General features: G+C 41.4%; 1 protein-coding gene across 1 annotated transcript; it reads left to right on the top strand.

Moving 5' to 3' along the window:
* The first annotated feature begins 342 nt into the window (after nt 1–342).
* On the top strand, nt 343–3,172 carry LOC118556037. The gene is made up of 2 exons (XM_036131207.1): nt 343–882; nt 1,314–3,172. The coding sequence occupies exons 1-2, from the start codon at nt 348–350 to the stop codon at nt 1,382–1,384; spliced, it is 606 nt and encodes a 201-aa protein (XP_035987100.1). The 5' UTR covers nt 343–347; the 3' UTR covers nt 1,385–3,172.
* The last annotated feature ends 7,461 nt before the right edge of the window (nt 3,173–10,633 follow it).

Raw genomic sequence — 10,633 nt, 5'->3', positions numbered from 1 at the left:
AAAGCGTGAAAGTTGGCGATTTTTAGAGGTGAAGAGTAAAATGTGCATTGGACGCTTTATGCATTACACTCCGGTCCATTTACCACTGTGGCTGGCAGCGATGAAAACGCACAGGCATCCGAGTGGAGGGCTTTTTGCGTTCTGCCTGATGTACAAAACCGATGCCGAGGTCATCCAGAAGAAGAAAGAAAATCTACGTTTCCAGGCCTGACATGTACCGCAGCTGTTTGCTCTGTTTCCTGATGGGGTCACTGTTGCTCCTCGATCACTCCGACTACCCCCCCCCCCCCCCCCCCCCCCAACCCCATGTAGGCACGCGCACGCTCTCGCGCACCAACCCCGGATGGATGACTTCACCGCTCTGCCTGGGTTTCCTTTATGATCTCGGGATCTCCCACATCTCTCGCCAGACATCAGCCAGCAGCACAACTGAACGCAGCTCCCTCTTTGCCTTCCTCTCTCCCTCTCTCTCTCTCTATCTGTCTCTCTCTCTCTCTCCCCCTTCACGCACAGACACCATCTCTGACTGCAGCTGCACCGCATCCAGAGACCTCAACGCACCGGCTCTCACTCTCAGAGAAGAAACCCCCCTTTGCGGGAGACACACGGCTGCAACTTGTGCGAACTGGGATCTAAATCTCCCGAGGAAGGAAGACTACTCTGCGTTGCTTGTTTTCTTTTCCACGCGTGTCGCTCTTCTTGTACGTGTCGCGATGTCCGAAGTGCTGCCATACAACGAGGGTAAAATGAGCGGCTACGGGGCGGACAGCGAGGTCAACCAGATGTCCTTTAGCTGCGGACTGCAGGACACAAGCGCCTTCTTCGCTGCGTCGCAGGCGAAAAGACCCCCAAAGCTGGGACAGATCGGCAGAGCCAAGCACGGTGAGGGATTTTTAACATCACGAGCTTGTTATAACGTGAGAAAAGATGCAAAATGTGCAAAAAAGAAAAAAAATAGTCTAAATGCATCGATGCGTCTGGAATATTCCAGCCACGCCGATCAGTGCGCAAAGTCGTCTTTGTTATAGGTGGCATTCTGTTTACATAGGCAGGAGATTATCTCCGTGCAGGCAGGGTCACACCCTGTAGGCACTCTTTATTAAACCTTAAGGATAAAAGGCTGTCTCTGTGCCATTAAAAATGCGCGCCTTAGCCACATTATGTGCCAGCATCCAGTTTGGGTACGTCGTTCGCCACAAACATACAGATAAGGGGGAAACATCTGTGGTGTTGTCATAAAGCAATGTTGAATTTGAGCTGCTTTGATCTAAACATTTCCATCCATCTTTTTCCTCCTCTCCCCACATCCACAGTGGTCATCGAGGACGACCGAATAGACGAGGTCCTGAAGGGAATGACGGACAAGTCCTCACCTGGCGTTTAAAGCGTCCCCGATGGCCTTGCAGACTTTTTTAATTTTCGATCACCCGATTTGAAGCACTTGTCGGCTGTGCATGTTCGAGGATTGCAGGAGAGCGAGAGAGAGAAGGGGGAAAAAACACGGGCAGCTCTGAGCAAAGGACGGGGATGATGAAAGGAGAGTGGAAAAAAAGAAGGGGAATGGACAAGGCTTGGCGGGGGAGAAAAGGAAGAAAGAGGTGAAGAAAGCCTGGCGGACTCTGGAAGAGGGGGAAAAATTAAAGACCAAGATTTATCGTGGGATTGCTGGCAATTCTTCAAAAAGAATCCCGATTTTAACTACTGGTGCGCAGCAGGATGTTGAGATGGCTGCTGTGTATCTCATCCTCTGCTGACTTAAAATGATGGATGAACTTGTCATTTTCCTTCGCGATCATCTCTTTCCGTTTCTTTCTAGAAATATTAAAAAGCGCTGTAAGCAACAAAACCCTGCAACTATAGAGGGCGAAGCTAAATCCCAGCCCCATTTCAATAAGTTGTATAGTAGGTAAAGCTATAAGCTCTTAAACGTCCCCCTCCCCCTTCCTTCCTCAGCCCTTTAGGCTTTGTTTTGTTGATCCAGTCAGCCACGGCGCATTTTAAGGGAGCTGTCCTTTCAGCACCGAGCCAATGCATCCCCTGTTGCTGCTAATGCTTCTACAAGGAAAAAAAAAAAAAGAACAGATCAACCAAACCTTATTAAATAAAGGAGACTCATTGTATGTATAAAGACATATTATCCGAGGATGGTGCAATGTTGATATCTTCTGTAGTAGAACCCACCCTTCCCTGTATGTTTCTGCGTCCAAACAGCAGAGAAACAGGCCACATTGTTCATTGGTGAATGGTGCAGGACGGCACCTCCATGTAGCTAATTTACACCTGCACATATCTCATTTTTTTTCTCTTTCATCTTTATTTTTATTTATTTTTTTTGCATTTATTCAGATATCTACAGAGGCCGGCAGAAATGTGGAAATCCCAGTAAATGATTAAAATGTTAGTCGCGAAAATGATGGGGAAAATGTAGTTTGAAGATGTAATTTTGCAATTACTCATTTCTTTTTGCCTCCATCTATTTTGCATGAAGTGTCCCATTCTGGTGCCAACGCAGGCGCCGCAACTCGTATCCCTAGCAAGCTTCTTTTTACCAACAACAACAAAAAAGTCATATTTGTATTTTTATATCTAAATATTTGTTATTTGAATTATATGCTAGTCTATCGTCTTACGGTTCATCAACAATGATATTTGTACTTCAGAGAGGGTTTGATTAATGGGACTGGGCCTCACACCGGTAAATCTCAGAGTTTAGTGGACCGGTCTCGTTCTATATCAAAGGTCAGGCATTTTTTTAAAGACTTACTGAATGTGTCTGGGTTTTTTGCACACATCAATGTTAAACTATTATTAAGAAATTGTATACTGTGAGTTCAGCTTCGTTGAATTTGTTAGAAAAATATGGCAGTTTTAGAGTATATTGCACTGTTTACGAGTATCCACAAATAACGCGTTGTTATTTGACCTATTTTGAACATGACAAGTTTTTTCTTTTTTTGTTTGCTTTGTTTGACTTATTTTATTTTGTACCATACTTTTCGACAAATGGTTGGTTGTGCATGAAACCTTAATATTTTCAAATATTAAAAAACATTGTTTTATGAAGCAAAAAAGCAACAAAAATGTCATGACATTCTAAGAATGAGTCATTGTATATTATGATGCCATTTTCACTGTATTTGGTGAATTAATAAATGGTGACAGAAAATGTTAATGGAATTCCTCGATGTGGCTTTTGTTCTGAGACATTCAGTGACGAACAATGGGAAAGCACTACGGAGAGTTGGACTTGTTCTTTGAGTGAAACTGAAGGCGTAACGGAAAGGTCACATCATCTTAACCACATTAACCATGGCAAGCCATGGTACCATTGTCCAAGCAGACACAGATTGCTTGTTGCAGCTTTGGGCCTCTGCAGCTTCTCGAATGATTAGCTATGGTCCTAATAACAGCAAATACTGATCCTTAATCAAAGAGACCAAATTAATCAGTGATCCAAGTGTTGAGCTGTTAAAAGCCTACACTGGCGAATCCATTAAATCAGAAATCCCTGGTGAGCCACAACTAGCCACATAATCCCCCACAGGCATGTGTACGCTCACCTTACACAACGAGCCCCCACATGCACTGCAACAAAACAAGGTAAAGGCATCTGTCAGGATCTTAAAATTAATCTTTTAAACATTTTGTTTTTATCACAGGGATGAGCCTTATCACCTAGTTAGATTGAATTGCTCAGCAGCATTAACTGGAGGGAAAACCACTGGGCATGTGATGACAGGGAACACTTTCATTTATTTGGATCCAGTTTGTCTACACAGGAAAGCCATCTGACGTGGCAGAGGCTGAACCATTCACCAAACAGTGTTGGTTTCTGGTTCAAACACATTTTTATTCATATTTGTTGAGCCCCTGTACAGCCATTTCCTTTGGCCCAAGTTGAGAATCACTACCTTTTCACCATGAGAGGTCTGGAAATTGACTGTGCCTTAAAAACAGTTATCCTCCTTAAACCTTTTCACATTTTGCCAAGTTTCAGCCTCTTCTTCAGTGTGTTTTAACTGATGATTTTATGGCATGGAAAAACACAAACTACTAAATAACTGTGAGACAAAAGGAAAGCTATACATGGTTCTCAGTTTCTTTACAAACAGTAACCCATGGCATATATTGGCATTTAGCTGTCTTTAATCTGACACACAAAATATATCCAAATCCAAATTGCCATCCAACTAGTAACTGAAATTTTCAAAAAAAGAATGAGGTTGTGAAACAAAATCCCAAGCGCTGTTCTGATTCAATATCCAAAACTGGAAAGGAACTACCAACCAGCCCAGACAAGGTTGTCCTGCTAAATTGAAGAACAGAAGAAGCACAAGACATAATAATAGTAACTGCTGAGAAACTCCAAAGCTCAGGTGATAGGAATTATTGACCAGATCAGTGTTTGTTATGCACTCCGTACATCTGGTGTTAATATAGCTTTCCATAATTTATGTGGAAAACATGTGGAAAAAGGTGCTCTGGTCAGGTGAGACCAAAAATAAACTTTCTGGCCCACATGCCAAGTGTTATATATGGTCAAAAAGTAGCACAGTGCATTATCTTGAACATTCAGATCTATAAAATTTTATTTATATAGCACTAATTCAACATGTCATCTCAAGGCACTTTACAAAGTTCAAATCATCCAGACAGATTGGTCAAAAGTTTCCTATTTAAGGAAACTCAGCAGATTGCATCGAGTCTTGACAAGCAACATTCACTCCTCATGAAAGAGCGTAGAGTCACAGGGACAGTCGTCTCATCTGCATTGTTACTGTCTTTCCCCTCATACTGAGTATGCATAAAGCGACAGTGGAGAGGAAAACTCCCCTTTAACAGGGAGGAAAACCTCCAGCAGAACCAGGCTCAGTGTGAATGGCCATCTATGCCGACCAACTCTGAGTTAGAAAAGACAGAGCAAAGACACAAAAAACATGGAAAACAATTCAGGAAAACGTTTTATGTTAGTGAGGGTAATGTCAGATGATCTGCCCCCGTGGATGGTGTCAAAGCTGACAGAGCGGCAGACCAAGTGTACCTACTATGAAGAAAAAAAGACATAGAGAACATTAAGTTAAAAGTTATGATAACAACACACTGCAAAATTGGGGAACAGTAGAAGAAGTCAGCAGAGTGAGAAAAATAGACCCTGATGTCCTCCAGCAGCATAAGCCTATATCAGCCTAACTACACTGACAGCTCAGGAGCCGCTCTAACTATAAGTTTTGTCAAAAAGGAAAGTTTTCAGTCAATTCTTAAAAGTAGACAACGTGTCTGCCCCACAGACTAAACCTGGGAGATGGTTCCACAGGAGAGGAGCCTGATAGCTAAAGGATCTGCCTCCCATTCTACTTTTGGAGACTCTAGGAACCACCAGCAGACCTGCAGTCTGAGAGCGAAGTGGTCTGGTAGGAACATACGGGGCATACCATCCCTATGAATGAAATATGGTGATGGCAGCATCATGTTATGGAGATGTTTTTTTTAATAGAGACAGGGATTCTGATCAGACTTGAAGATGAATGGAGCTAGATACAAGGTAATACTGGAAGAAGGCTGCACAATACTTGAGATTAAGATTTAATACATTTAAATGGTTTAGATCAGAGTATATTAATGTGTTAGAAATGAACCAGTCAAACTCCAGACCTAAATCCAATACAAATCTATGACAACACTGGAAAACTGATGTGCACAGATAATCTCCATTCAAACTGACTGAGCTTGAGTAATTTTACAAAGGAACAATCGGCCAAAAATGTCAGCTTCTAGCACTACCGCAAGACTGGTAAATACTGCAAAAGACGACGAGCTTTAAGGTGGATCCAGAAAACAAATACATGCCAAACTTTTCAAAAAACTTTCTAAACTATCTAAAAACCCCACATCCTTTTATCCCACTTTAAAATGATGCATTAATCCATGTTCTCGTGTCACAAAAAACAACAATGAAATACAAGTTTTTGGGCATGATGTGACAAAATGTGACAAGATACATTTGCAGTGTACAACAGCCAGATATATCTGATGGGATGGGGAGTAGCAGGTTACTGTAATGCAGGGTTTGATAGCAGTACCAAGCAGGAAATTAGGTCAGCTGGTAGCACTTCTCCTCCACCTGTAGCTCACAAACATGACTGATAACGACTCAGCAGAAACGAGCTTCCCTGCAACCGCACCAGAATGTTCCTGGAAACGGGCTGGTTAGATTACCCTTTATTGGTTTAAAACAGCATCTACAGTTCCAGGACACATTCATAAACAGCTGCGCGAACGCACAACAACACACGCACAGCTCTCTGTACGCCGTTCCCAATTGCTCTTTGAAGGACATAAACAAAGCACCACCAGTGTAACGCTTCCACATTCCCATCGGCAGGATTATCGACGTCTCCGACAACACCAGCGCTGCACTGAATGAACAAATAGTGCTATTGATCGTGTTGTTGTGGAGGGTGTGAATGAACTGCTTGCATGCGTGTGTCTGTTTGTTGCCATGAACAATTACACCTTAACCGTAATGGGCAGCCGCCGTAGACCGGAACCGGACTGACATATTTGGGCAGATATTGGATTGTGCTTGCTCGGCTTCGAGCTGTTCTTCCTGTCACGTGAGGGTTTGTTTACAGGGGACTTTTACTGCAATTCCTTTTGGTTCACAAACGTTTCTCAGGCACAAATCAGTCAGTCTCAAAGCACAAAGAGCCGAAAGATCACCTGATTGAATTTCCAACAATACCAGGGCTGACCACATCCAACAATCTGACTCAGATTTTAGGATTTCAACATGAAAATATGGCCTGATTATGTACAGTATACATGTTTTCCTCACAGGCTACATAACCTGACACCAACAGCATGTGTACATAACTAAAGAGTATGGATCTCATTGTGGTACCTCACTCAGACACAATGTGTGTAAATGTAGGACATAGACAGAGCGCATCGAAGGTAATAGCCGGTTTGTGAGGTCAGACCCTTTTGTGAGTGAGTCCGTTGCCAGAACACTGAAGATCTGTGTGGCTGTAAGGCTGCAAAGAGAAAACAAAAGCCCCTCAAAAAGAACAATGATGTTTGTTTTCACAATGCCAAGGACCACATGGCTACTCCAGGAGACTGTTGTAAAACAATAAACAACCATAAACACACAGAAAAATAAGAACGCTTCACTCCAGCGTCTATTGTTTGAAGCAGGGTGGTGGGAGTGTGATGGTCTGAGATAGTGTTGTAGGATTCATATTGGTCCAGCATGTTAATAACCACTTAGAGGCAGCTATAACTACACACAGGTAGTATTAAAATCACATTTTTACTAACTTTGGCAATTAACGTTTTTGAAGTATTGATATGTCGTCCATTAACAGCCACACAATTCAATTTACTTTATTTGGAATTTTATGAAATAGTTAAACATAAACTAGGGCATACCTGTGAAGTGCAAAGAGAGGATGGTTTCAAACAAATACAAAAATGCTAAAAAATCTGAAAGCTGTGCATTTCTGTTTATCCCTCCTGAGAAAATGCAGCCATTTACAGCAGCGGGTCGTTTAATGTGTTTGCCAGTTGTGTTCAGCTAGAGACGGACATTTTACCAGATGATCTGAACACAGCACCTCAAGCTTCAACAGACCGCATGGATATCATCTGTGAACTGCAGTGCTCAAAACTTGCTACAGACAACAAATCTATGTAAATGGGCACTTTGGGCCATTCTAACGCATTAAAATGCTTTGTTCTAACAATTGTTCTAATTGTAGCTCTGGGCTGATTACTTTCAAGACTGCCCAGTATTCAGCTCAATCCATTTTGTTTGTTGATTGCCGTTAATTGATCGGCAAACATGCGGCATCGTAGCGTATAAAGCTAATTTCCCCCTTTAGTCCCTCTCACGTTTGCTTCAAATAGCACTCTGCAAAAAACAAACAGCTTTTCACATGATGCTGCCGCCACCACATCTCCCTCTGGTGATGTGCATTGTTAGTTTTATTTTTTTACTACACAGAGTTCTGCACATAGAACAAAAAGTTATATTTCAGTCTCACCTGAGAAAGCACTTTCTTTAATGTTTATTATCCATCTGTCCAGCTATCTGTCCATCCACTGTCTTCTGCTTATTCAAGATGGGGGGTCGCTGGAGCAACAGCTGAAGGAAAGAACCCCAGACATCCTCCAGCTTATTCTGGAGAAACCCAAGACATTCCCTAGCCAGACAGGATATGTAGTCCCTCCAGCAAGTTCTGGGTCTTCCATACCTCAAGAACATCGGTGAAGGTCAGGCTATAACTATAGTGTAAAGGACTTTGAGTAGTTGGTATGACAAGAAAATAGCTGGATAAAGTTAGTGTATTTAGAATTCATAACCAATGTTCATGTCGATTAACAAGGGATTTTTACTTGTAACTTGTAACACATCTGTAAAGGCCAGATTTGTTGGGTGCATGACTAGATGTTGGCCCGTGAACAGATTCTGTCATGTGACTTGGGAGCATCTAGAGCTCCTTCAGAGTCACCTTAGGCCCATGGCTGCTTTTCAAAAATAATGCTCTCATTGATGTATGGGGTACCACATATAGATCAGGCTGTCATATTTTTGTGGAAACTTTGTCTTAGTTTGTTTGCAGTTACAGATGATGAAGTGGCCAGCGCTTACTGAGGCTTGCTGAGGTGTCCAAAGCTTGCAATGATGTTTTATCATCTAACTTTAAACATCTGCGAAACCTTCTCTCTGATCTGTTCGTGTTCCTTGTTTTTCATGATGCTTCTTGTTCTCTGATGTTCTCTAACAAACCTCTGAGGGCATCACAGAACAGCTGCACTGGTACTGAGATTAAATCATACACAGATGACCTTTGGTATAATTAGGTGACTTCTGGAGGCAACCAGTTGTGCTGGATTTTGTTCAGGGGGTATTAGAGTAAATGAGGCTGAATACAAATTGCTGCAACCTTTTACAGATCTGCATTATAAAAGAAGATAAAAAAACATGTATCCTTTTCTTTTCACTACACAATTATCACTGTTTGTTTTTTTTTAATTGAAGTTTTGATAAACGAGGAAAAACATGGCATCTCAATCATGATTTTAAGAACTTATGTGACAATTTGATTAAGCCTTAAGGTATCATTAAAATATATCAGGAGCTCATCACCTTTCAGGCATTACCCTACATGTTACAATTTGTGGTTTGTGCTTTTTTTAATGGGGTTTGTGTACGTTTTTAAATCTCCAAAGGGCAAATGTGCATTCACTAGAAGGGTATTTATTATTATGCTAACCACTTCTGTCTATAAGCTTTGAGGACCAAAAGTGCTTTTTGTACAGAATTTGCATTCCTTCTAGTGTTCTGGTGCATCTGGATTCCCTTCAGTGTTGAATGCTGAAGAACATAAACGCACACAGACTGTTTTTAAACTCTGGTGAATGATGGGAATCTGGCAGAGTAGTCTGGGCGTGCGGCTCACGTTGGGGTCAACCGCAAGCAGAGTAGATGGAAATGAGTCTGACAAAGATGCAGGACACGCAGGGTTCAACGTAGGGTGAATCCCACACCACGGCACAGACAGGTCAGCATAAAAGCTATTGTATTCTCGGGTGTCAGCGCTCAAGTACGCAAAACACCACTTTCCATCCGTCCTTGACATCCATTAATATTCCTCCTCTTGTTACATAAGTCTGCTATTCAATAGACGGTATTATGCCATTGTGCTGGCTCAGGAGACATGGACAGAGACTCGCCGCTGTTTGTGTTTTTCCACAATGCATCTGGTGTAATAATAATTTCCTAACTCTTTAGATACTGCTGAAAAGCTACAAGTCGAGGGAAATTTTAACCACACCCTTAAATATGTTTCTTTCTTCCTCTGACTACTGAAACCTATTGAGAACTTTTGAAATTAAATAAATATCATTATCAGGATGGAAATCAATGCTTCTGTAACTATAAGGCACATAAACCTATTTTGCTGAACCAGTGCCAGAGCCACCTGCAGATCTTTAACCAACCCTACACTGGCTCCTAACAACCTTGACCAATTGTAATAGAGGAATATTTTTTTTTCCCCATTCAAAAGCATTAGAAAATGCTATTTTAAAGAATTTCCCCTTTTAGATTTCATACATTATCTGCAAAGAGTTGGATGGCACTAAATTACACCAAATACACAAGGGAGAAATAAGTCTGTCAGCTGTTGAATCTATGATGAATTAGCTGATTTTATGCTTACAAATCTAAAAAGTCTGATTGTTAGGGTGAGTTAATGCGCCATACCTAAACCACACCCTGTCAGTGTTTAGTTCTTTAAAAGTAAAGACAAAAGTAGCACAAATGTCTAATAAGTTTCTAGAAATGGAAACTGCGTGTTCAACAGAGGCTGTAGTTCTTAAAGGTAAATCAAATTCAGCTAAAATTGGTATGAACTGGTCGGATCTTTTAAAAATTCTGCAATTAGCCTCAAATTCCTCCATTTCCACAAAACAATATTTTTTGTTTTTTTTTTGTTTGTTTTTAAGGGAAAATAATGACCTCGTCTGCTATTCTTCATCCTTGGCTCTACTTAGGAAAGTTTATTTTCCTTTTTTAAAGTTTGATGTATGTCTTTGTTTGAAAACCTAAAGACAGTAAAGTAATCTG

The sequence above is a fragment of the Fundulus heteroclitus genome, unplaced genomic scaffold (assembly GCF_011125445.2).
Source record: "Fundulus heteroclitus isolate FHET01 unplaced genomic scaffold, MU-UCD_Fhet_4.1 scaffold_419, whole genome shotgun sequence".
NCBI classification, from domain to species: Eukaryota; Metazoa; Chordata; class Actinopteri; order Cyprinodontiformes; family Fundulidae; genus Fundulus; species Fundulus heteroclitus.
This window is presented reverse-complemented; position numbering and strand designations above follow the sequence as displayed.

Excerpts from the sequence above, each read along its gene's own strand:
- LOC118556037 (XM_036131207.1), top strand. The coding sequence starts at position 348 with ATGACTTCACCGCTCTGCCTGGGTTTCCTTTATGATCTCGGGATCTCC. Across the intron at positions 883-1,313 it reads GATCGGCAGAGCCAAGCACG|TGGTCATCGAGGACGACCGA; the intron begins GTGAGGGATTTT and ends CCACATCCACAG.